The 27,813-nt window shown below is 43.4% G+C and overlaps 1 protein-coding gene across 4 annotated transcripts; it reads right to left on the bottom strand.

Moving 5' to 3' along the window:
- Nucleotides 1–724: 724 nt before the first annotated feature.
- LOC117147509 (transcription factor Sp9) lies at nt 725–26,826 on the bottom strand. Of its 4 annotated transcripts, none has more exons than XM_033314419.1 (4): nt 26,599–26,826; nt 25,832–26,206; nt 3,585–3,904; nt 725–3,358 (listed from the first exon to the last, which is right to left on the bottom strand). In XM_033314419.1, exons 2-4 carry the CDS (start codon nt 25,943–25,945, stop codon nt 1,660–1,662), a joined length of 2,133 nt encoding a protein of 710 aa, XP_033170310.1. In that variant the 5' UTR covers nt 25,946–26,206; nt 26,599–26,826; the 3' UTR covers nt 725–1,659. The 4 variants fall into 4 exon arrangements, with proteins under 4 accessions (XP_033170310.1, XP_033170311.1, XP_033170309.1 ...); XM_033314420.1 differs by having other exon boundaries at nt 26,612–26,633; XM_033314418.1 differs by having other exon boundaries at nt 25,832–26,826.
- Between the last annotated feature and the right edge of the window lie 987 nt (nt 26,827–27,813).

Raw genomic sequence — 27,813 nt, 5'->3', positions numbered from 1 at the left:
CCCTGGCAAATTGTTTTTGGCCCCCGGGCGACCACACCCCCACCGAGGATGTCAAAACACCAGCGGGAAAAATAACTGCGCAGCTTAATCCACTTCTGAATGAAAGGGGGATGATCGGAGCGATAGAAACAATCTGCACCCACTTGACGGGTGAGAATCTGAACCAGCGGATTGCGAGGGTGCCTTTTAGCCACGGTAATAAAATTTAAATCACCCACACACATCAGGATATCAGGACATCAGGGCACCCAGGGTCGACCTTTTAGCCCCCGCACATCCTTCCATTCAGATTGAGAGCGTTAAAGGTCGTTAACGACCAGATGAATCGGCATGAGGAGATTTTGGAGGACAGGAAGTCCAGCAGTTCGGTAGCATCCCCAAAAAATCAAAACCGAGGGTAAACCACCCTCAATCAGATAAACATATTTTACGCTTATTCGCAGATACAAAGATTGATTTACCAAATTGATTCTGCCCATCCATGTCCACATATTTAGATACTTTCCCAGCCCACCCACTTTCGTCCCTCCCCTTTTTTTCACTGACAAATAAATGGGAATCGCAGCGTTTTGTTGTACATTTATTTTGAATGAAATTTAAATAGTTTATTCGTATTTTAAATAATTAATTTACATAGACAAAAAAAAGTAATCGAAGATGATAAATTGCTAATGCGGCCCACGTTTCGCAGGACTGGCCAAATCCTTTTTGCATCCGTGCATCATTTTTTATTTATTTATTTGTTTTTTTTTTATTTTTTGTGTGGTGCTAAGTATCTAAGTATCTGCGCTAAGCCTAGTTCAAATAAAACAACAAAACACATTTAGTTAAGGTTTAGCTTGGGCTCTCCGCCGGTTTTCCTTCCATCATTTGTTTTAGTTTTAGTTGGGATCGATTAAAGCACTAGCGTCTAAGATATCCTCGTTTCGATGGGGTTAGCAAAAATAAATGAGGGACATATGCTAATTTACAAGGGCTAGAGTTTAAGTTCCCCCCCTGCGTTTCCTCCTCCATTTTTGTTTTCTCTTTACAATTTTGGTTCGCTCACACTTCATAATTGGACTAGAAATATATTTATGATGTTCCCCCCGTTCAATATCCATATATATTTTATATCAATATTATTTTGTTTTAGGTGTCTTCGTTTAGAATTGCATAATGGTTCTTATCTCATGTTTTTATAGGGATTTTGTTTTTGTGGTGCTCGAAGCTTGTCTCTTGGTTAATGTCGTATATAATGCTTAGAACCTATGAAAAAAATTACATATCCATAGGGCTAGTAAAAAAAATAAAAAAAAAACATCGCTCTCCTTTATCTTTCAGTGTTGATAACTAGATAGTCTAGAAAATGGCTTAGTCTACAAATAGGCTATAAGCAATATATTTATATTTATATTTATATTTATATCTTGTAATATTTTACTTTCAGTTTTAGTTTAGTGCTGGGATTAGCGCAATAGACACATAGAGCGGGCGTTTCTTTTCAAATATATTTACAGACATCTGCTGGCTATATGTACAACCGCAAGATAGCTTCAAATCAAAATGATATCGATTTTATATAAATGTATTTATATACGTAGCACGTGGTACGTAGTATCTATGGTGTGGAACCCTTGCACTGCTTTAGTTGGTGAACAGGAAGGGTCCCAGCGACCCTCAAACCATTGGTGGCTTTATATCCACGAGGGAGCTGGGATCCAGACCGGGTGAGCCACCGTTGGCCAGGTGGTGCGAGTGGTGGGCATGGTGGTGCAGGTGATGGGCATGGGGATGCTGCTGCTGGCCAAATTGCTGGTGATGATGCTGCTGCTGTTGCTGGTGGTGTTGCTGCTGCTGCTGTTGCTGCTGATGTTGCTGCTGCTGCTGCTGTTGATGCTGCTGCTGCTGCTGTTGCTGCTGATGTTGCTGCTGCTGCTGGTGAAGCATCACCGGCGAACCGCCCGCGGCGACCATCTGGTGCGGCGTGGCCAGGTGCAGACCGCCGCCCAGCAGGCTGCTGGACGTGCCATTGGCGCTGTGCGCGTGCAGCGAGGTCGGGGTGCCGGGATGGCTGCCAGAACCGGATACGGAACCGCTAACGGAACCGCTTGAGCCACCGGAATTGGAATTGGAATTGGAGCTACCCGTACCGGATCCAGCTCCCGCTCCGGTGGTCACCGATCCCGATACCGCTAACGTACCAGCACCAGTTCCCGAACTAGGGCCACCCCCGCCGCCACCGGCCCCGCCCGTCTGTGGGCCACTGCCCACGCCGCCCAGCCCGTTGGACTCGCCCGACTGGTTGGCGGCCTCCTCCGAGTCGCTACACGACTCCGAGGAGCCCTTCTTCAGCCCACCATTGTGGCCATTGGCCTGGTGATTGGCCGTGCCATTGTGCGTCTTCACGTGCTTGGCCAAATGGTCGCTGCGCATAAAGCGCTTGTTGCACACGGGGCATGCAAAGCGCTTCTCGCCAGTGTGCGTCCTCAAATGCCGTTGCAGCTCGTCGGAGCGTGTGAAACGCTTGCCGCAGAACAGCCAGTTGCACACAAAGGGACGCTCGCCGGTGTGCCACCGCAGGTGAGCCTTCAGATGCGACGTCTTTCCATACACCTTGCCACAGCCCGGTATGTGACACGAATGGATGTTCTTCTTGCGCAGATGAACGCCAGCGGGACCCAGGCGTTCCGCCTCCTGGCAATTCGGGCAATCGCAAGTGGCCCGTCCGGCATAACGCCTCTGGGATCTGGGTGATGGTGTCGATGGTGAACCACCCTGCGGGGAGCCACCCGCCGCCGCTGCCGCTGTGGCCGCAGCTGCTGCCGCCGCCGATGGAGAACTGTGGGGCAGGGAGAAGCCACCCATGCCCACGCCCACACCAACGCCCACACCCTGGCCGGGCAACATGCTCTTGTAGGTGTCCTGCAGCAAATGCTGTCCCGATCCCAACAGCGAGTGACTCAATGCGGAACTATAGTTCTCACTCGCATAATTGGCCATTGTGGAGTGCATGCCCGCACCACCCATATCCAGCCAGGAACCGGCGGCACTGTGCATGTCCCACCAGCCGGAATTCACGCTGGCGGCCTCCTTGTGGGTCACTGCATTGAAGGGCCAATCGTACGGATGACGCGAGTAGACACCGCCAAAGGCAGCCGCGCCGGCCTCAACTTTACCCAGTAGGCCCTGATGCATGTGATGGTTGTCCATGTTCGAGGTGGAGGTGTTCGGAAAGTACAGGTCACCGCCGTAGGCCGCTGCCACCGCAGATGCCGTGGAGGATGACTGTGATCCAGAGGCGGAGGAGGAGGAGCCGGTGGAACCCCCGCCCACCGCCGCGCAGGAGGAGGTCAGGGGGCGACTGTAAGGATAGATGCTGAAATTACTCGCGAGTCGTATAGGGCCAGCTGCTGCGGCTGTCCGCGCACAGCGCTCCAAGGGATCACCCCCCACAAAAGTGGTCAGCTGGTGGTGGGTGGATGGATGTCTAGTAAATAGAATATAGTAAACTCTAAACATTCCTAACCACCAGAAACCCCCATCCAACCACCGTCCACTGGGGCAATCCCTGCTGGATCGCTGTGCGCCGCCTGTCTGCTTACCTAGCTGTGATGTTCACCATGGTGCTGGCGCTGGAGGAGAGACTCCTGGAGGACTGTCCTCCGCTCGATCCGCTCGAGCTGGACGAGCTGGCCGCTGAGATGGCGCAAGGCGAGTGCTGACCGGCGCTACTGCCACCGCCGCCGCCACCTCCGCCGGAGGAGCCACTGGATCCGGCTGCCGGCGAATTGGGACTCCTCTTCCACGGATGGAAGCCCTTGCCCACAGCGGCGTCGGCCAGCGGGGGCGGTGATTTGTTGGAGAGCTTGTTGCACTGGGCGGCCAGCATGGCCAGCGGAGTTCCTCTCAAGCTGGGATGATCCTGAAAGGATACAAACGGATTATATTTATCATCTATTTATGTTACTTTGAATCATAAAACATAGTAAGTATATAAACAGATTTTCCATTGATTATATGCACTTTATATCACGCAGTTTGAAACCCACACACTTTGGTTAAATATTTCCCATGGGAATGCTTGCATTTCTTAATTAACTGCCGTTCGCGCGAATTTGCAAATTACTTAAATGCGAATTAGTCGAGCTCAATTTCGCTTCCTGCCGGATTTTGCCCTTTGTTTTTTGCGGCCAACGGTTTCTAATGTCTGTCTGCTGAAAGAGGGCCAAAAGGGCAGGCCGAGAGGGCCAAGAAGCGAACAGCAACCCACAAAATTAATTCGCCACGTAAATCAAAACTGAAATTCCCTTTTAGCGCTGCGAATGAGCCGCGATTTTATGGTCTCTGGCGTTCTGGGGATACTCTTTTGGCACGAAAGGGTTGAGACGACTGCAGAAAGACCTTTTAAAAATATTAACAAAATAATTGATAATTAAAAAAAATTAATTCGATGCGTTATCAATGCAAATTGAACAACAATACTTTGTAAACATATTGTAAAATAGCATATTGTTGTAATAAATGTTGTAAGAACTTAAAAGAAGCTTAAAGGACTTTCAGCAGATACAAGCCTATTATTATAGATATAATATCATTACAAATAAGAGTATTGATACTCATATTTGTCCAGAGTATTACACATTCGGCTATACGATGTATCCCTTTTCCCACAGACATTTATAATCGAGAGCTGCGTTTTTTGGGAGGAAGTCATTAAAAGTCGGCTCGATTCGGGGGTAGTCCTTGGTCAAAACTAATTTTCAATTCCGCTTTTTGTCTAGCGGCGAATGCGGCACTTGTTTTCTCCTTTTCTCCACTCGAAAATTGCTGCCTGATTGACGAAGGTCGAAGGATTTCTCTAGAGAAGGATTCTCACCCAATCTGTGGTCCCTGCGGATTGGATCCTCGTCAAACACATTTCATGCCTGCCAGCTGCTTGAGTTGTTGCTGCTGGATGCAACTTGGCCAAAACAATCAAAACGCCAACAATAACAACAACAAAGCAACAACATGCAGAATTGTCAACAACAAGTTGAACAACTTTGGCAATACGGTAAAAGTTGTTCAATCAAGCGCCTCGATATATTCGCACATATATACACTGATCCGAAATTAATCGGCGATCCATCGATTACTTGGGAAATGAGTCTATTTGAATTTCCCCCCTGCGCTAAGTGCAACTTGTTCTTTGGCCAACACTTGTTTATTATTGGCTTTAATGCGAGCAAAACGAGTTAAGTTATGGGAATTATCAGTTATCACAGCAGGCAAGATTATATTTCCATAATATATTATAATAAATATTTATTACTGTGGAAAATGTGAGCAGTAATATATGAACTGTAATCAAAGTTAAATTATTTTTTGGAAAGCACAAGTTCGCGCTTTTTTCAATCAATTATTTGTTCGAGTGCATTGTGGCCATTGCCCAGTAGTCGTGGCCTCGTCGAGTTGTCCAAAAAAATTAAGTTAATAGTTTACTGACTCGAGTCGGCCGATTTACAGTTGCCTAGTTTCGAGCTTTTACCGTTTTCGTTGGCCATTTTCATGTGGAGGGGGTGGGTGGTGCCGTGGTGCTGTGGTGCATTGGTGCAGTCGTTTTTATGGTGGTTCAGCGGATTGCTTTGGCAACCAGCAATCAGCCGGAGATCGGGATCAGAGAGCCTCCGCGGAAGCTGCTATTTTGGCCAGTAATTGGCCACTCCAGAAATTGAGAGGAAAGGCAACTCTGGGGAATCCCCCTTACAACCGCCCACCTAACCATGCATACATATGTATACACTACACCTACATACATACATACATACATATTTCATTTCCTGACTTTCTGCGGATCTGTTTTTGTGGCACGTTTATGTCGCTGCCGCTTTTTCAATTGCAAGTCTGCTCATCTCCCGCATCGGACAGGTGCTTTGGCAGCCTAATGACATCACCCATTCGAATCGTGAGGTTACTGGATCTTCTGGATATCTGGATATCCAGCCACCGAACTACTTTGGCCCCTTAGTCGAACAAAAAAAAAACCAAGCCAAGCCGAAAAAAGCACACACTTAATTGGAGCAATTTCAACGTCGTGCAACTGCGCGTATGAGTAATGGCTGTTGTGCCAGTGTGTACGAGTGTGTGTGTGTGTATATATGTGTTGGATAAATTATACAAAATGATATCGGGGCAGGCAAGTCAGTTAGTTAGTTAGTCAGTTGGTCAGCTAGTCAGTCATGAGAGTCTGGGACAAATTAAAATGCAACTCGATTTGATTAATCGATCAGACTTTTGATTGAAGTGGCTGAAATAGGCATCAAAACAAATGATTGAGTCAGGCGATCATCTTTTGTATAAAATAATATCACTATAATTCTTTACGAATTTAAAGTCTTTCTTTTAATTGATTGATAACGTTTTCATGTTGCAGGAAATAAAGTCGGAATATGGTATATTTCTTATGGTTCTTCAGTATCTGTGGAACATAAAATTATAATAACTTCATTAATTGAAAACATCCTTTGACTCCTTTTTTTCATGATTACCTCGAACGGATTTTACAACCACATTTTTTCTTGGCCACCTTAGGAGGGCTTGAAGTTGGCCTAATTAAAACAGTCGAATGTCATTTCCCGAAGGTGAAAACGGAATCGGGAATCTCGGCACCAGAAAGGGGATATCTTCAAAAGGCGCGAGCTAAACAAATTTGGCCAACGCAGCAGGTGATGTCCACGGCAGTGGAGAAGGGGAAGGGGGTGCCTTTTATCCCAGTGACCAATTCCCAGTTCCCCGTTCCCAGGTCCTCAGTTTTCGGATTCGGATACAGATACAGATTCCCCCGGACGAATTCACAGCGGGCGCTATCAGCAAATGGCGCTGCAGGTTCCTCACCTTTTATCTACCTCAGCTCCCGACCCCGATCTACCATCTCGCTTGCACCCGCTATGGCCATCTCCCTCCCGCCGATATCGCCCATCTCTTTCGGCGGCAACAAGTTGGGCACATCAATCGGAGGCGGTGTCATAATTTTCACAGCAGGTGTCGTCGCTAATGATTTACAATGAGCCAGGGAAAAATGGATAGAATCGGAGAATCAGAGAAATGGAGAGACAGAGACAGCGGGATAGTGTTAGAGAGAAAGAGGGGGAAATGCACTCCGTTTCATCGCCGTGTCGGCAAACAACAATAAAAATGTGAAAAATCTAAATTCGTTGTGGTCGACGTCGCTCTCCGTTTGAAGTCCACTCCAAAGACCAATTCATTATTCATCGGTTTGCATTGTATGCTGTATATATGTATGTGTGTATATATAGGGTCGACTCCTCATGGGTGGGGCGTTGCAGTGGCTAATTTGCCGCTGGGATCGATGGGTTTTCGACCCGAAGAAGGTACGCCGACTGGCGCCAAGTGGCGCCCCCTGGGGTGCCAGAGTGCCAAACAAATTGTTAACTATTGTGATCCGATTCGATTTGGAGTCGGTGGATCAAGGCGGTTTTTTGGCTAGATGTGTCCCCGATCTGCATTCCTAATACCTCAGACCTTATTCTTTCATAAATGATCTATTGAGTTGCTTTAGCTTTACATTTTACTGTGATTTTAGAAAACTAATCTGCGCGATGTAATTATTTTTAAAGAGCTGTTTGTTGATTAGTACCTTAGGCAGGCTAAATATCTATTACAACATGGTTCAATATGGATCCTTACAATGGCAAATGGGACTGCCAAAATGGGCAGTTAAAACTTTAGAGTCCATCAAAATATGCCTATTAAATTTTGAATATTCCACACTTTTCGAATAACGAGCACACAGTGGAGGTAAATGGACTTTCAGTCTTTTCCAATTATCGCTGCCGTTTACATTGCTGATGAGTTTTCTCCGCCATAAAAGAGTGGACTCCTAAAAAAATCAACTATCGATGCCGACAATTATCGCCATCCATCAACGGGAATCAATCTCAGCTAATCCGTCGGATCGGCTAATCCCCAAACTTTGTGGCACAGTGTGTGAAAGGCAACAAAAACACACTCCTCATCAGCCAAAATATTTAACTTCAGCAAAAATGAGAAAAACAACTTCAAAACTCCGGCGCCAAAATGCAAATAAAACAAGAAACGTGAGGCAAAAACAAAAAACACATAAAACGGCGCAACGCGAATATAAAAGATACTTTTAAATTGCAGTAGGCCTGCGCCGAAGTGAAGAGGAAGGAGCTACCGAATACGCTGGAGCATCGGCTGAAGGAAGAATCGCAAGGAGCAACGATGCAGATACAATTTTCATAGGCAATTAAAAAAAGTTCATTGGTTTTGATTTTATTTTCGACTGCAGAGAACTCTCAGCCATTCAGAAGCCACAACGCGCGGAGCTCGAGGCATTCGACTTCTTTAAAAACCAAAAGGATGGATGGCAGGCCATACAGAGCAGTGCGGACCAAACCAGACCATGTATCTATATATGTATGAGTGTGTACATATACTCAACAGAACCAGCCGGGACCCTCATCCTTCCATTAGCATGTAAAGTGTAAACTAATGGCTTTGATTCTGATTCTGAAGGAGAGCGAAAGAGTCTTGCAAATTAAAAGCAGCGTGGGAACCAAGTCGCTTCTGTCCCAGAAGTTTATTAAAAAAAACGCCTGGCCCCAAAGTAGTAGCATCGGTCAACTTTGTCTTCATCGGCTGGGAGTTCCTTGGAACTGGTCTTATGATGGTCGGTATGGTCCTCCGGTCCACTGTTCGGTCCTCTCACTTGAGGATCTGGACTATGCCTGGACGTGGACGTGGACCTGCACCTAAAACCAAAGACCCATAAGTAAGCCATACACGAAAACTCATTAACAATGACGCTCCAAAAACGGCGGTGCAGAAGTAGCCGGGTAAAAATTAATGGAGTTTCCAAAGCTCCAGACTTTTTCATCATAATTTTTATTATTATTTTCATCCTTCTTCGCTTGTGTGTTTCTGTTTCATCCTTATCTCTGCTGCCTGCGTTGCTGCTCTTTTTATTATTTATTATATTTTTGAGAAATTTCAGAAAGGTATAATAAAACCAAAAGTAGAGAGAAGACGGAAGGTGCTTTCAGGCCTAAGTGATCTATAAATACTCTATGATATTGTGATCAGAAGAATCTTATAATATGCTATAATAATGGCAATACCATCGATAAAATCACCATTAGCACTTACTTTAAATTAAGCATTTGAAAGCAGCGAGGCACTGGACCACTTATAGGGTATATGTTAGTCTATATGAGCGTTGATTTTCGGCTCGGCCCGATAATTACGAACTGAGGGATTCGTTCGATGGCGAAGTGGAGTCATAACCCAAATTGATGAAGTGCATTAAAGTGTCTTTAATGTGCGGCAATAAGAGAGAGGGCGAAAGAAAGGGCACGAGGTGGCGTGAAAGAGACTAAGTTAGTGGGATGAAAAGAGAGAGATTGCTTATAAGATTTTAATTTAGGAAATGCTTTAATTCGATGTTCCTCCCATTTGCTGCTCATTTGGCTCTGGTGTTTGTTATCAACCCCCCACCAGACCACATTTGTAACCCTTGGCGCTTTCAAGGGCAAATTGTCACGCCTCCAAAAATCTCCTCCCCTTTCTCCCTTGCTTCTTAAATATCATGATTAACTGACCGCTCATTAGAGCCACATGACATTCTCGAAGGCTAAAGGAGCCCCCCTTTCGAAACGGGTCACATTTAATGGACCTCGGATTGCAATTAATTTGAACCCGAACTTCTGGCGAGTGCTTTGGCCTGTTTGGGTGTTTAAGTTCAGGCAGCAGACTTTGTGTTCCAGTAATTGGGGTTGATTATGTTTTCAATTTCGGAGGATTGGTTGGCAAGTTGGCCAAGAAGGAAAGGGCTAAACAGAAGGAGCAGGGTGCACAATAGACGCCATAAAAGCAAAAAGTGTGAAAATTTATAAAACTGTTCTGTTGTGTTGAAAAATCTCATCAAAAATAATTGGAAATACTAATCCTTTATTTCTGCTGCTTATTGTAGAGTATTTTGTTTTGCTTGACTATAAAATTCAAAAAAAATTAGCTTATTAAATTTACTCCCGCCATTCCTTAGCCTCTTGCCTTGAACCCCTTCCCTCTTGGCTTTGTTTTGTCGACATTAACCCACCACATCCTTGACTCCTTCACACATTTCCTCAACCCGAACCGCAGCACTTCCCCCCTGTTGACGTGTTCAACTCGCATTACACTTAGAGCCTGCTTAAAACTTCATAAAACTCACAACTTTCAGCACATTGGGGGGATTATTTGGTGAGGTGTGGGGAAGGGGGATGCATGGGGGTTACTTCAAACAAAATAAACGCTGACAGGCAACAGCAACAACATTGGCCACAAATTCGCAACGTCATTAGCCGGCAAAAAGCAACAATAAAAGATATTTGCCAAAAGCGGTGAGCTCACATTTTTAACCCCTTTTGCACAAAAAACAGTGGAGTTTTTTGTTCAACAATTTTTTTTGATTTTTTTAGAAGGGGTACTAAATCGGGGTGGAGCTGCCAATTGGATAGCATATTTAGGAACATAAATCCGCGTTTAATCCCCCATTCTATGGCACATCTATGCATCTAGAATATTTAGCTGAATATGGATACTTTTTATGTGGTCGTTTAATTGCCGGTGCATTGCTCAGTTCGTGGGTAATTTATGCAATTTATGCGCCGCTTTCATTGCGGCAATTAAATCAAATTAATTGAATTATGTGTGCAGCTCGCTAAGGTGTTGTTCCTGCAGTTGTTGTTTTTTACCATTTTATTGAGAGCCCCCATAGGGTTTGCATGTCTGCCCATGTCTGCGGGCTAATTTGCAAAGAATAAAAAAAAATGAGCAACATAAAATAACAGAAAAACCTAAAAAAAACACACCACGGAATAAAGACAAAACATTTGCCACAGGCCACAAAAGCAGCAGCACATTTAAGCACCACAGACAAAACGCATTAAAAATGCAAACAAAATTTGTTTCTAAGCCGATTAATCAATCGGGCCTAGCCGAACACAAGATACTCTCAAATTGATTAGCTAAAAAGCCTTTGAAAACTGTAAAATGTAATGACATATATATCAAGCCATCGCTGATAGCTTGTCACCACTTAATCGCAAACAAACGTATATAATTTTATCACTATGATCACATAGCCACCTCATGTGAAATCAGTGATCACCGCAATCAAACTGACAAATTAGTAAGCCCAACACAATGGCGATAGCTTTTTCTGCTCCCAAGTTATGGCATCTGATCTCTAATGATCACTCGTAGGGTAATCGCTTAAATCAAATAAAATTACCAACTATTAGACTAATCGTTGTCAGCTATAACTATCGCGGATCTATGGCATCAATCAGCCGTTGAGCTATATATACTATATATCCATATGGATCATGGCTGACAGCAAAGTGGATGGACCAGGGGGTTCAAGGTACCAAAAAAAAGGCAAAAAAAAAGAAAAGATCGCTAAAAGATACGAAAATTACAATTTTTGAAACTTTTCAGTTGAAAGCTTAATTTTAACAAATATTTACACGAACAGATAGAATCTTCAGCTCATTTTGTTTATAGTATGAACAAATTTAAACGTCGCCGCAAGCTGTCGATGTTCATGTCGATGGTCAGGCATTGGCGATCATCATCACGATGATGATGTTGTACCCACCAGGGGACTGGTTGGTTAGTCAGTTAGTTCGATGTATCGATGGATGTATGGATGGATGGATGGATGGTTGGATGGTTGGATGAATGGCTGGTTGGATGGTTAAGCAGCCCCAGAGCAAGTTGGTCGAGAGTCAAGTCGTTGCGATCACAAGTCGGTATCGATTCACTCACTTACTTAGTCATCCACCGATCGTTTGCATCTGTATCTGTATCTGTGCGAAGTATCTGTGTGTAGGCGTGTGCAGCTGTGTGTCTTCATTAGCATAATGAGTTTGATTAAAAGCCAACTTGATATTGATATTGATATTTATGGCGAGACAATTGATTCAGCCTGTCTCCCTCGCTTCGGAATATATTATATAAATTTGTTTTATTGTCATTTGAGTTTTTATATTATTATTCTGAAAATATTAAAACTTTATTTTCTGACTTTTCTGGCAAGATCTGTGAGTATTTAAAAGACGTTTTTGCGATGACTGTACTTTTATATCCCCGACTTCCTCTCACTCGCACATTAAGAGAGACAGAGACAGATACCTTAGAGGGGTGGATTAAAAGAGATGGGTTGATGGACTAAGTGCCGCTAAATGCTCGAAATGGCGCAGTAGGAGACGAAGGTCAAAGGGCAAGGCCGCCAGTGAATGAATGAAAGACAGAGAGAGGGAGAGAGGAGCGACAGGGAGGGAGAAAAGGAGGAGGCAACTGCCAAATGGCGGTGATGGATGGGCCGAAATAAAAAAATTGGAAAGAGGGGATGCTGATGGGAAAAGGGACCGACCGACTGACACGGATTCTCGACCCCATGGCGCGAACATCGAAATGTGCAATTTTTGTAACAAATTAGCGGTCTACGGGAAACAGGGAGAGAGAGAGAGAGGCTGATCCTGTGATCCTGCCAGCGATTATCGCCGCAGGATGTCACAAGGAGAGAGCGAGCGAGCAAAAGAGCGAGCGAGTGAGATAGAGAGAAGGAGTGCTAGAGAGCTGACTGAAATCCAGCAGTTGATCCTGTAAATCCTTTAATGCCAGCACAGAGCGCCTGATTTAAGGCAAAAGAAAACACAACACACAACACTTATGCCAAATACAGGACTCTCCTTCTGCCACTCGTTTCGATCGAAACAAAGGACATTTGCTCTAAATCTGCGCTCTAATGAGAGAGTTCTTGTAAAAACAAGACACGGCGATCTGCATTGTCCTTTGCAGCACTTGACCACACAAAACAATGGCAGACAAAAGCTGACTGTCCTCGGGCCAACACAATATTTCCACTTGATTCCGAAACTATGCCAAGAATATACATACTTGTAGTAGGCCTAAAACAACATGAACCCAAAAGGGAAGTGGAACACAAAAAAAAAAAATAAATAAATGAAGAAAATACTAGATAAGTCCTTCGAGCGTTTTTCACTCGAAATTTTCGCGCATTTTCTGTGTGCAGACGCACTTAAAAGCTAGTTTCCTGCCACGCCCCCTACGCCTATGCAGTGGATAGCCCCCTTTTGACACAGCTCCCCACACCCATGCGTTATCATTAAAACCACGCGAAAAGTGTTCTAATTGCAAAACTTTTGCCATGCAATGTTGCTGCCGCTGGTTTTCTGCGCCGCGTGTTTGTGGTAATTGCAAATTGCAGTGGCATGCAGCTGCAGCCCCCCGGAAAACCCCATGGAAAACTTTATGGTGGGCGATAGGATGGGGCGGTGGGCGCAGAGGGGTGTCCATACATATATGATGGTGCACACAACCCGACCAAATAGTCAGGTAGGACTTGGCCAACATCTCTCTGGAACAGGCGGCGACTTTTAATTAAAAGTGACGAGTGTTTAATAAGTGATGGTCTACACAAAAAACCACACTTCTTCGTTATTCTACACTATGCAAATGAATAAAAGTTCGCTGGTCTAGATACTCAAATCGATTTTGGTGTAACTGCATGATTGAGAAACTAAATTAGCAAATGAAATTATTTTTTCCGTTGAATTTTGTATATTTAATTCACTTAAAAAAGAAGCAATAGCAAAAAACTTAATGCACCTTTGTCATGTGGAAAGCCATTTGGTCAAGCCTCCAGTTGACGTGACTCGTTTAATGGTTGTACAATGTGCAATCAGATTTGTTTTACAGCTCCAATTCCCACTATATGAGTATATATATACATATATTTATATACTATAGATAAATAGGGGCGATCGGGCGATATTTAAGTGGGACAGGCGATGCCATTATCTGCGTCTGTTCTGCTCAGTTTAGCCAAGCAAATAAGCTGGCAAAAAAGAACAGCTAAATAACAATGGCTAAATAAATAGACAAAAATGCGGTTCGTGTCAATGGCAAATAAATCAATTAGTAACCATACTGCACATCCGCCTATTTAACCGTCCGTCCACATATAGATAGATATCCCCTTTTCGTAACGCCATTGTGGCCTTTGTTGTGCTGCTAAAGTGCGACAATTTGTGTTAAACAAAAGGCTTGGACAGCAACAGTGGCGAAATCCACAAGAACAAGGATCTGGGTCCGGATGGGTTCGATTGGAGTGGTTGGAGGGTCCAACTCCTACGGAATGTGTTTATAATTGGTTATGCAAATCAATTTGTTGTTGCTGCCGCCGCCTACCCAAAATGTTTGATAAATTGCAAGACACATCCCATAAAATCGCTCTCAGCCGTTCGCTTTGCTTGGATGATGACATTTAAATACTCTATCGATTCGATTGTATTTGAAAAAGAATCTCACTCAAAAAGAGTGATAAATATATATGTATATATGTAGGTTAAATCCAATCATTTATAGTTGATATAAAAGCCTTGATTCGGATAATTTGCAGGGTATCCCCCATTCGCTTTTCCGCCACTTCAACCTCATCGCCGCTTGTTTGCAGCTCATTTAAATTAGCTAAATAAGAGCGAATGGGGCCTGGTTTGGACTGGCCCCCTGACCCTCCTACGGACCAACCTCCTTCATATCCATGCCAATACCCATACCCATACCCATATCCATATGGCCGCATCCGCTATCCCGCTGTGAAGAGGGCTTGTCCAGCTGTCTGGGCAGCAGCTCCAAAATGCTGCCGGTTTTTGTTCGTTCCCCCTGATTTTATATTTATTTATTCTCGCAGCCCGGCTCTTTTGCATATTCATTTCGAATGGCACTCGAAGGAGTCGAAGATGGCCGGAGATCGCAGATCTGAATGCTAAAAACTGAAAACTGAATGCTGAATACTGAAAAACTGTAGACGGGAGACAGAAGACAGAAGACCGGTAGCCAATTGCTTTGGCAGTTAAGGTTGCACCAATTCGTTTAATAATAAATAATGAAAATGCCCATGTCCGTAGCTGGCAATTTGACTTATTGATTTCTTTATTCGGCGGCAGTTTATTTTTTGTATTTCAGTTTTGTATTTTTTTTTTTTCACCGCCTTCGGTTGACAGTGGTGGACATTGAAATGCGACGATACGTCCAGACGAAGATTACCAAAAACGCCATGGGGCTGACTTTGATTAATGATGGCTAGTCTCGAACTAGTGATTCCCCGCGCCCCGCCACTCTTTCACCATCGATTAGTGTCTTTATAAATTTTAATTTCATAATCTGGCGAACTGAAGATGTAACCAGCTATGCGGACTAGCATTGAACATATGTGTATATTCGTTTTGATAAATTGATTTGACTGGCGGGCATTCTGTATGGATTTAGAGTCTTAACCCCTCGCTACTAAGTGTAAACTAGACATTTGTGGGGGAAAAGGTGTTAAGCTTCTGCTGCGGCTAGAGAGAAAATTATAAAAATCATCCGCATAATCAATCAAAACGCCCAAAGTTATTTAAATAATGTTTACAAAAATTTGGCATTCTCTCCTAGGCATTTTGGTTTGTTTCGTTTTTTCAAGTCGCATAAAAAATGAGGATCGGCGACTTGGCAACGCTTTTTTCCCTTTGGTGTTTATGGCTTTTTATAGTGGCTGCTAAACAAGAAAATTATGATTATTATTTAATGACTCAATAAATCAGAGATTGTGTTGTGACTCTGATTTTGAATCGGATTCTGGCTAATGGCCATTGCCATTGTTATTGTTATTGTTTTTACTGCCGCCTGGTTTTATTGGGCATTAAATGGCTAATTAACAAAACGCAACAAACACCCAGAGATCGTATCGCAGAGCTTATTATATGATTAGGAATTGATAGCACTACACGTAGCTAAGTATATGCATTATGGCGCTTTTTTTCCGATCTCGATTTCGGTGGCCTTTATGAGCAGTTAACAAGTCCCCCATGGAAATCCATAGACATACATAACACGATCGACTCTTGAAAGGTTTTCCTCAAACGATTTCCCCCGATTTTTCCCCCGCTTTCGCTTCGTTTCGTTTCGTTTCGTTTTTCAGGCGCAAAGTAGAAAATTACAACCTGCACACACGCTAATGTTAACCGGGCGAAGGTAACCCCGAAAATTACCCACAATTTTCAGCCAGACAACCGGAGTCTGGCGTTTGACTTGCTGGCCCTCGGGGCCATTTTCTCAGTTCGGCTTTCCACTCAGACATTTTCCCACTTTTCCCCCAGTCCATCCATCCATTGGCGGTCTGACGAATGTGGGAAAAACTCTCTGCAGCGTCGACTGGATTTTGAGTTTTCAATTTGATGTTGATAAACGCTTTCGATGGCCGAGCGTAACCGAGACTTGGCTCAAAATTCATTTAACTAATTGCATTTGTTGGACAAGCGACTGCATCCACACAAATTTGTCAAGTTAACAGGGCACAGTGGGCAAATGACCAACAAAAACTGGGGGAAAATAAAACCGACATAAATAATACTAAAAAGTACTTTCTATCAGATCGCGGGGTCAGCAAAGTACTGCCACCAAAGCACATCAATGAAGGTTATCACATTTAATGGGTTAAGTTCAAATAAGTAGCTTGAGATTCTTGTTAAAAATGATGCTTTTAGCATCATTTAATTGGCCAAGTTTGTGGGCTTTTCCATCCAATGTTGCTACGGCAGCTTCTAGTTGCTGTTGCTGCTGATTCTGTTGCTGCTGTCAAGACAACTTGACAAACAACCCAGATGGTCAAAGGTGAGCCTGGTGATTTTCATCAATGGAAAACCCCGCTGCCAGCATTTTGCCATTGAGAAAATTGTGTGCACTGGAATTTAATTCATTGCATACAAATTGCTGCTGCCGTTGATGTTGCAGTGGCAATTGCTGCTGCCGCTGCTGCTGCTGCTGAATTTTCTTTGAGTTTTGCTGCTGCTGCTGCTGTTGCTATTTGCATGCAACTTATTTGTCAAGCGGCAACAATTTTCGCGTACACATTTCAATTGGGAAATTGTTGTGTGGCAGTTCCGCAATAAAAATAAAATCGAAGCGAAAAAATGTAAAAATAAATACTTGAACTGCATCCGAGTTGCAGTAGGCGTTGCACAATTTTCGTTGCGTTTCAATTGCATTTCGGGGCTTTTGCATTTGCATTTGCTTTGCTTCGGCTTGCTTTGCATATTTTGTCGCCATGTTCAGATAGTTTTTGGCACGCCAGCGCAACAAGAACGCCCACTTTTGGCTGACGCAAAAAACAAAAAAAAAAATTAAAAATAAGAAAATAAAAATACAAATAAAATTAAATAAAATAAAATGGGTGGACTGGCGAGGGAAACGAAGTAAAAATGCCTTTAAAATGAAATTGAAACTGAAACGAGTTTGCAACGTGGCCAAACGTCTTTGGCTCAGCTTCGTGCCGTGGCAAATCAATCAATTTGTGGCATATTTTTACAGCCCGTGTTGCTGTTGCTGTTGCATTTGTTGTTGTTGTCGGTGGGGATAATCGTTGCGCTTCATCAAGCCACAAACATGAAACATGAACATCATCAACGCCATTTCAACGCGCGCCTCGGCGCAAAGTTATAAACCCAATTTCGGGCTGCGACTCCAGAGACTGAAGCGAAACTTGCAACTTGCAACCCGCAAGCCGCGATGTTGCACAAGGACAAGATGGCATAAAAAAAGCATATAAAATGCTTAAGTACACGCTCGCCTGGTGGTAATCACAGCAGATACATCTTAAGCAGGCAGCGCAGCGGCCACAAAAAGCAGCAACAGCAACAGCAACTCATGTTGCATGTTGCTGGCGGGCCTAACAACAGCAACATTGTTTCCCCGGAATATGTGTGTGTGTGTCGCGCGCTTTTAAGCACGAACCGCTTGCAGCGCTTAAGCATAATGTTGCTGCGCTACACTAAGACAAAAACGTGCCACAAATATGTTCCAGAATCATCAAGTTATGCCATTAATGTCTAATAGTTTGAATACGTTTTTCGGTAGCTTGCATACAAATTTGAATAGCTTTATAATTAACAAGTGCTTGCAACTTAACAAAATCAATTGATGATTTTTTCGAGTGTCGAAGTTATTGCAGATTTTCTTGCCGCTTCAGCGTTGATAATGCGCGCAGTTTGACCTTATGACTAGAAGACCCCCAAAACAGTTTGACTTTGAGCAGCTGCAGCAACGGCAAAAGCAACACTTGTTGTAACAGCATTGGTGCACACAATACGGGCAAGGTAAATATTGGAAAATACAAAGAAAAGAACTTGGAAAGGCTTTTTCCCCAGCCCCTTGATTGCTAATTGCCACAGTGGAGAACAGTGGTATAAAATCGGAATGAAGCATTTGCCAATTGCATGGCAACTTACACGCAACAGCAACAGCAGCAACAGAAGTGGCAGCAACATCTCCGCACGGCGGCAACATGCGACTTTTACTAGCTATGAATAATGAGGCGGTATGCGCAAATGCGGCAGCCGAAAAGTGTTTTGCATGCATTTGTCAATTTAGCATGCCATCAAACATCCTTTCAATTCCTTTTGACAACAGCCGACTGAAGTCATGGCCCGTGATTTTGATGCGCCAGATTGCCAAGCAGCCAAAAAGTGGGAGGAGTCGTCATCCGAGTTCCCCAGTGAAAAAGGCCACCTCACTTGTCAACGCGACTGACTAACGAGTGCATCATTAAACGATTTTAACGACTTCATTTAATGTTTAACACAATATTTACAGCTGGGTCTCTGTGCGGCTGAGATTTTCATATGGGAAGTGCTGACAGAAAGACGGGTGAAAAACACACCAAAGAGTGGGAGCTATCAAAGGAAAGATCAGGGGGCGCAAGGCGCAAACACTTTTGACTTTCATATGATATACCCAATTTAACAGCATTTTTCAGGGATTAAATGAAGTTATTTAGGTGTGAAAATATTATAGTAATGTCGTCTTGCATACCATTGACTTAAGGACACAATCTCTGCATAACGGACTGCAGTTACGGACAAGCGACTACAAATCCCAAAGGTTCTGGTTTAATTCAATTGGAAGTCCGGGAGTTGCTTACCCAACCCCTTCCCCTCCTCGTAAATCACCACCTACAACATAAATCAGGCGAAAGCGGGAAAATGAGCTGAGTTTTAGTGGGCTGCCCCTTTGACATTCGATGAGATATTCGCTTGGCGAGTGTAAAAACTAACGGCAATTAAACATGCCGAGGAGTTAAAGCGTTTTACGGCTCGGCGCTCGTTTCCTGTCATTCGAAGGGCCCCCCAACATATCCCAACCTAAAACAAAAAGAAAAAACAAGACAAGAAAATATCCCAAACATCCGAACTTGGGATGTCAGTCAGGCACACTTCAGCACTTGCAAGAAATATGACCACATAAAAAGTTGTGAAATGCACAGCAAACACAGAGGATTTTTGTCTCCTCTTTTTCTTCGTTATGAGGAATGGGTAGGATAAATCCTCTGTGGCATTTCAGTCCTAAGCCGCCTAAGCAAATAAACCAAAAACCGAGGCGCTTGAGCAGGCCAAAGCACTAAATAGCCGTAACGAAAACAAACTGCATACCAGATACTCGTACATATATAGATAGATATATGTGGCATACATCATCGTCATCATCATCATCATCACCGTCGTCGTCGTAGTCGGCCACACATTGTTGTGCCTTGTTAAGTTGCCCCTGAGCCGAAAATCTCCTGACAAATCTGAGCGCTCTGCGCCTTTCTTTCTTCATAATTCCGTGTGTGTCGGAATTATCTCCGCTTTGGTCTCCTTTCATTGTCCTCGTTCTTTTCTCCTGCCTTTTTTCCCCGTTTTTGTTGAGAAATTAACAAAAATCTTTGTTATGCAGAATGCATAGTCGTAGGGGAATTAGACTAAGTGATACTCAGCTGGAAAGGGACTCATGTGTGTAAGGTGAACAAGTCAAAAAGGTCCTAGACAACACACATGTGAAGTAACAAGATGGAGATTAATATGGGTAGATGCAAATATAGATATAGGAAATTAGTTTCGAAAGAAAACATCTTCACAAACTATTGTAGAACATTTGTTTAATATATGTTATAATATACTTGGTATATTTTTCACATATTTCGAGAGTCAACATTTCATAAATCCCTATACCATTCGGCTGACCGAAATTAAATCTTTTATGCATTTTAGACACGCATCTCTCCAACTTATATGGCTGCCTCTTCAGCCGCTCCCTTAACCCTTTGCAGCCCCCGATTTCTGTATCGATTCCAGGCCAAAAATAAAGAGACGCAACAACAAAAAAAAACAAAAAAAACGCCAAAATAGCAAGGGACGAGAGCGAGAAATACATATCTGCGAATGCGAACTGCGCCCGAACCTTTTCGGTATGATTATCACAATTATCTGTAATTCAGACCATAAATCATTTCATTCTGCAAGCGCACAAAACTTTTAAACGTAACCCAATCTTGTGGCTCGGCTCAGCCGCCGTTTCTTGTTGCTGTTTTTTTCTTCGCTTTTTCCGTTTTTTTTTTTTTTATCAAGTTATACAAGGCTTTATAAAAAATACATATAAATAAATAATGTCTTGCCCCGACTCCGGCGTCCGTATAAGGCCAGTTTTGCGAGCCTCGACTCCGGAGTCGGCCATCGCCGTCACCAAGTTGGAAAATACTTGGGTACGAGCAGAAATTTACAACACGATCAAACAATTCGATGCTGTTTTCGAGGCGAGGCGAGGCTGGATCGATTGATTGCTTAAGGAGGGTAGCTGCCTCGGCGAGGGGGGGTTGGTGGTAGAAAGGCGGTACGGCTACACTCGTACTATACTATGGTGTAGTAAGTATCTGGCGGCGATCGACGTGATCGGGTCCCAAACTTGTTGCCTGGTGTGCCGGGCATTAAATTTGATTAACTCATGAACTTGCATTCAAATCAACGCTGCTCGAAACGCTTTGACTTCGTGTCAACAAAATTTATAACAAGTTATTGTCGGCGGCCAGTGTGCAAAATCGCGAAAAGCAGATGAAAACTGAGCTCTGCGATTATAACAAAAATGTCCAAAGTTAATGAGCAGAAACTGTATAATCAGAGTTGTAGGAAGAAAATCATCATAACTTCTGTAAAAGCCTCAAGCTATCCTAGTAATGAAATGCAAGTGATTATCATACATCCGCATTACAAGTGATGATCATTAATTGACAGTACTCCATTTGATTACAAAAAATTCAGACCTGGTTGAAGTTAAACCATTTCGATAAATGTGGTTATAACCGAGGGTTGTAGTGGGCGTATCCCCACCGAAAGTTCCCTACCGATTGTCAGCGGTTGTCACCTGCAGTGTATTCGATGTCAGTTCAAATTAGTAGTGAATAATAGAACAGAGACACCGCGACGACGAGGGTGCCATTGTAGCCGCCACATTTTACCTGGGAATGTTCAGAGAGTAAGGTGTAAAGCGAACACAACGCACACAGGCACACAACACACACGTCCCGTCCACCCTCCACCCCCGCCGCCGCACAACTCATTAGAAGCGCATTCAGACCATTCAGCATTGAGTGATTGCTGTTGTTGCTGGCGCTGTTGCAGGTAATTGCCGGTCCATCTAATATGCACTTGGCCCGGTAGTCAGTCTTACTGTCAGCCAGTCAGTCAGTCACTCAGTCCATCAGTCCATCAGTCCATCAGTCCATCAGTCCAGCAGTCCATCAGTCCATCAGTCCACCAGTTCAGTTCAGCTCAGTCCAGTCCAGTCAATCACTCCGCGGGCCCCCTGGGTATTCAAATTCATATTCATTAGAAACGAACCGAACCAAACCGAACCCATTGGAATGCCAGAGAAAGGGGTAATATTCGCGTTTAGCCATTTTATATCTATACATAAGTACTATGTATATATATAAATTCAATTAGTATTTGCATTTTTTAAACATTTCTAGAGAGCAGCAAATTAGCATAAATTCTATTTGGCATTTAAATTGTTTATTACACTGGCGGCGGGCTTATGAAAAGGGGGAGCGGTACTTGACTGGCAGTTAACACGTGTTGTAATCTCAATTATCCAGCCAAAACCCTGAGGGGCGTTTAAAGTTTACTCTAGAAGGGTTACCCACCGGTAAACTATGGTTTTAAAAGCGTTTAAAATAGGAGTCAGTAGTAGGTAGTTTGTCACCTGACACTCGATGCCATTCAAATGCATTGGTGCATATTGATGTGATTATTGAATTATTTGTCAAGCAATCGCTGATCTGAAATTTCGGTCAGGGTCTGTTCCAGTTTTTCTCATTTTGGCATGCAAATTTCGAGCTTGTCGCTGCGAGCGTTGCGTATACGCGGCGTGTTCTAACCACAGTCTTTCTTTATGGCCATGTTATATAAACTGCAAGTCAGAATGGCAGATATACTCATATGCATTTTTGGTGCGTGGTCTGTGTAATTGAAAATAAAAAAAAATGATAAAAGTCGGGATAAAAAGGAAAAACCAAATTAAAAAAGGCTTTTCAAGCGGCACTTTTGAAGCGGCAGCGACCTTGTGCCGCTCGCACACCCCCTCCCTGGCGGCGGTTACCTTCTGGATTCCCTACTTTTTTGCAGCATCATGCCAACTAATTTTCCAAATGACGCAAGTTAATTGCGACGGGCTCAGCCTTTGTCAAAGGTGAAAAATGCTCAGACTAGAAAAGAGGGGAAAATAATTAAATGGAATGGCTACAATGTAGCAAGGGGGCAGACACAAAAGCCAAGGCGCATTCATTAAGCCAAATCATATTAAGTAAATATGTCGAGCAGCCAGAAGGAGGTGAGTGCACTGGCAAAATAATCGTGCTTGTAACTACATTTTAAGAATATCTCTGATCTTCTAATCTTCAAAGGAAGTCCCTTCATGAAGTTCCTTAAAGAAGTAAAGAAGTAATGATTAAAAATAGTAAATCTCGTTTAATTTGCAATGCTTAGTCAATCTGCTTTATAAAACGGCTTTGCTATTTTCTTAAGGAGACCATCTGGTCGTAGGGTCAGTTAAATTTCTCCGAGTGTACGATCTATGGGGCGCCTGTCACGGCTACCGCTGGCCACTCCCTACCTTTCAAGATCTCTGGCGCCTTCTTAACGGAGTGGAGAAAGATGCCGGAGAACCACAAACAAATTAGTCAATGACGCGGCGATCTTCTCCACAGTGTATTTTCATTAATATTTTATTGCTTAATTCCTTTTGTTATGCTGATTATGCCGACGCAGAGCGCTCACACTGAACAAATGAGGCTGCGGTTCATGGGAAAAACGCGCGGATCGTTGCATGATTTTCAATAATTTAACAGCGGCTTTCAATATATGTATAGTATACCATAGTATAGTATAATCCCTTCAACTCTGAGCTGAGCTTTTCTGTGATCTGCTAGCCACACGGCTGTCTCGTTGTTTCCCGGCACAAATGTTAATTTCAGTTTGTCTCGGTAATTTATCATCTTTCCTCTGCGCCTGCTGTTCATTTTTTTCCCTCTATGATGTCTTTAAACGCTTTTAATTAAAACCAATGCGCATGTGTAACTTTCTTAAGCAGGCCCCAAAGACGTAGTCAGTTTTATATATATATATATATATATATATATATATTTATAAGGTTTTTTGCTTTTTGGTCTAGTCGCAGCCGTCGCTTTGAACTTGGCCGACAGGCGCGTTTGTTAAATGATTGATGTGGTATTAATTTTAATAAACGTTTCTCGTTCCTCGCTGCTCCATCAATATGCAGATCCGTTGGAGAACGAGAACGAGACCGAAAGACCAAGAGACCAGGCCAGTTTATAGGAGCCAGCTCGTTTCGTTATGGGGTTCTTGGCAAATACATTTTTTTTATGGGCACACGCAATTGCGTGGCGTCTGCACTTTGGTTCATAAAAAAAGGTGAAAAAATCGGTGAAAAATAAACGTGGAAAAATGAGGGCGGGGCAGGGGCAGCAGATTGCCAGTGCCTCAATCACATTGCGCCCCTTTGGCGTTGCTGACTCTATTAAAAGTGTCATGCGATTCGGGCTAATCCTTCAGAAGAGAGGTAATATATCTAAAGTATAACTAATCCTAATAATTTAAAAAAATTAATATTTAATTATTCCTTTTGCTAAACTTTAAAAGTATACATTTAAGAACACTATATTCTTCTTGAAATACTTTGCAAACTCTTCTGATTATGATTTATATCACTTCTGGTGATTATTATTTTTAGCCAACTGATCTAGCCGCTGACCTTTGGCTGTGAATTACAGGGTTTTGAACCAATATCATATGATGTGGGGCAAGCGCGATGGGCTTGCATAATCTAAGCTAACTGAAATTCGAATTGAAATCGAGAGCAAAAGCCCGGAGGAGCCGTACAAAACGATCATTAGCGGAAATCTGTCTTAGTTTTTCGGGCCAGATCAAAGGCCGGACGAGATTGATGAGCGAATTTCGGATCGGGGCCGAAAGATCATTATGAACGGCGGCCTGATGCGTTTTAGCCTTTAAGTGTTTGCTTCCGCCGTGCGATAAGCGATACGAGTCGAAAAGTCAGCGTGGAAATACGATCTCTACAGATTTGCCAAAACCCCAAAAGAAACAAAAAAAAAAAACAAAAAAAAATGATTTAAAGTAGACCCAGGAATGATTCCATCGTTAGCTTCACACCTCAAGTGAGCCTGAATAATTGATTTTGGGAGCGAGAAACGAGAAACGGCAAACGGCGCCTACCTGGTACCTCAGTATCTCAGCCTATCAATAGTATCTGTATCTGCAGCTATGTATCTGCGGCGCATACCGTGAAATCCGTTGGCACACAGAAAACAGTGAAAAAATCCGGAGCTGAACAAGCCGCGTCCAATCGATTTGTATACCGTTCCCCGGCATTAGATACTCCCAAACACTCCCGATGAGTTCCAATCATCATCGCCTCACAAAAGGATTCCAGCTGAGCCGCTGACAAAAGGTGTGCGCCACTGTGAATTCCTCGGATGCGAAATCGTATCCGTAACTGAATACACATCGGAATCCGCGGCGTCTGTTGTCATTGTTTGTTGTCAATGCTAATGCCGTGTAAGTGGCTGATTTGTCCGATTACTGTACGTACATACATTTATACGCGACAATTGGTAAGGATACTGGCAGCCGCATCTGTGAGATACTTGCTGCCACAAATACTTGCCGTAAAGCAACTTGACTTCTCTGCACGAATGATTTATGTCGAAGTGCACGAGTGTCTGCGGGAGGCATTCATCAAATCATGACTAAATCGGCAAATGCCTGCCAGTCACTTGTCCGCAGTGAGCCCACATATGTATCTATGAGATACTTCGGGCTAAATTCTGCAGCGATATCTATGAAATGTTTAGCGAAGTGAATAGTGGGTGTAATAAATAGCTCTTAGTACCTTGTTTTTTTTTTTGTTTTCGAGTGCAGAAAAGACTAGTTTTCCTAGAACAGTTGGTTAAGACCCAATTATGTTTGTGGTATTACTGTGTTTTACAAATATTATTTTTCAGGATAAATTACATTGGATGACAATAGTATCTAAAGTGATTGTATATTAATTGGCATAATTGTATAATTTCTTAAACAGATAGATACGTTTGCATCTCAACACCCTGTAATTGTATCTATGTAATAGAATCTTAGAATCTACTACATTCCGGCTATGATGTCGATAGTTTTCTATTCGATGGATGGCAATTGTGTGTAAAGTGACGGTAAGTGTGCATAATTGAGGACCAGTGTTAAGAGAGATGTACTTCGATAGGAACGCTCTGACCAAATCGCATCTGGAGTGACCTATCTTGCAGATACATATCTCGATGTGCGGTTTTGGGATCTTCGGATTTTGGATTTGAGATTTGAGATTTGAGATTTCGGCTTACCGGATTAACTTGTGGCTTCTGCAAGTGTGTGGCGATGTTGCTGATGTTCATGCCCATGGCCGGAATCTGGGATCCGTAGAGCTGACCGGCGGTCGGTGTCATGTCCGTTAGCATGGTTGCTGTGGATGTTGCTGCTGCGGCTCCTGCTGCTGCTGATGTTTCTGCTGCTGCTGCAGTGGCAGTGGCAGTTGTCGTTGCTGCTGCGGCTGCTGCGGCTGCTGCTGATGTCAATTTGAGGCGCACAATGATGCTGTCTGTTTTGCTTTTGCTTTGTTTTGCGGCCACTTGGGTTTAAGGTTCGATTTTGTTTTCTTTTCTTTGCTCAACTCAGCTACTTTTTTTCTTTGTTGCGACTATTGTTGCAGGCCAGGCTCACTGATCATGGAGAGTAAGGGAAAAAGATGTAAAGGACATGGACAAATGGATTGGCAAGCACAGCACAGCACAGCACAAGCACACACGCACTCAGAAAAAAAGCAAAGTGGGCTAAATCGCTAGAGAGGATTATGGCCCAGCTAATAGCCCAGATATGTATAATCCGTATCTGTATCTGTATCTTTTCTCGAGTCCGTCGGCGTTGCACTTTTCTTCACTCGGCCGTCGGCTGATGTTTGCTGCTGAGAGTTGCAATGTTTGACTGCTCTTATTGTCACTGGGATTTTGTGCCTATATATGGGTATATGTTTTCTTATTTATAGACTTTTTCTCTAAGGAACACAGGCAAAAAAAATGAAATGCAAGCGATGGAAATTAAAGGAAACTCGAACCAAAAATGCACACAGTTGTTTTGTTTAGCTTGGCTGCTTGTTGGCTTGTTTATGTTTGTTTGTTTGCTTGTTGGTTTATTGTTTATTTATTTGCTTGTTTGTTTTTATGTTTTTTTGTTTATTTGTTTGTTTGGTGACAGGAGGCGCCTGCCAACGAAAAAAAAGTGTCGCTGCTGTATCCGCGCCAAAAGTAACGCCGTCGTCGCTGATCGTTCAAAGGCTTGCAACTGTTTCACGCGAACAAAAAGCTTGTCTAAATGTCGCCGCTGCCACCAACGCTGCCACAGTCGCTGCCTCGGCCGGCGTAGCTGCCGCAGCGGTGCGAGTGGGATAGCACACAGTCGTAAATTCACTCCGGCCACCCGAAATTCAACGGGGGGAGCCAACGATGCCATCAGTGCAAGCGAGACGATCGTACAGACAATCCAAAAACAACGACAACAAAAAATAAAACAACACACACCACTCTCTAAAGTGGTGCGAATGGATGCCACGGGTAAAGATATATGTGCATTCGTATTCGTATTTTGGTGGTGTGTGCGCCTTTCCCTTCCAGTTTCATTCATAAAAACCCCGGCTGCTTTGGGTAAAACCAGTTCCCAGAGCTCAGCCCCCTCTATATGAACGCTTTGGCCAATGGCAGATCGGACGGGCCTAACCTATAATTAGAGCGATGGCCGCTGTGCGAGCGAGATGGCACGCACACGGACACGTGCCCCTCGTGCCGTCTCTTTCGCCAGTCCTGCGGCCCTCTCTTTCATCGCGTGCCTGCGTGAAAAACTGAAAAAAAATGCAGCCAGGCAACACAACTACTATTGCGTTCAATTAAATGTTCGCCAATGTTGTTTTCCCAGAACTGAAAATCGTAGGAAAAAAAGGGTATACGATATATATGTATGGAATGGAAATGAAAATCCACGCAAGATGACAAATCGTTTTCCATTTCGACTTTTCGTTCCTATCGGGGTTTCAGCGAAAGGGAGTTTTGTCGGGGAAATGTTCGTGTTTTTACCTCGAAAACAACTAAATTAAAGAAAAGGAAATTTGGTCAGCTATTTGGAAAAGACCAGCGAGACTTGTATTGCAACAGCTTTGCCCCCAAAAGTAGACTAACTTCAAATTGGCGCTTTAAAAGGTCTTAGCTTGAGCAAAATCACAGCTCTTAGAAATGGAAAATATTGTAAAATATATATATGTATATAGTTAAGAATGTTG

The sequence above is a fragment of the Drosophila mauritiana genome, chromosome X, assembly GCF_004382145.1.
Source record: "Drosophila mauritiana strain mau12 chromosome X, ASM438214v1, whole genome shotgun sequence".
Lineage (NCBI taxonomy): Eukaryota > Metazoa > Arthropoda > Insecta > Diptera > Drosophilidae > Drosophila > Drosophila mauritiana.
The sequence above is the reverse complement of the archived record's forward strand: the minus strand, read 5'-3'. Positions and strand labels throughout refer to the sequence as shown.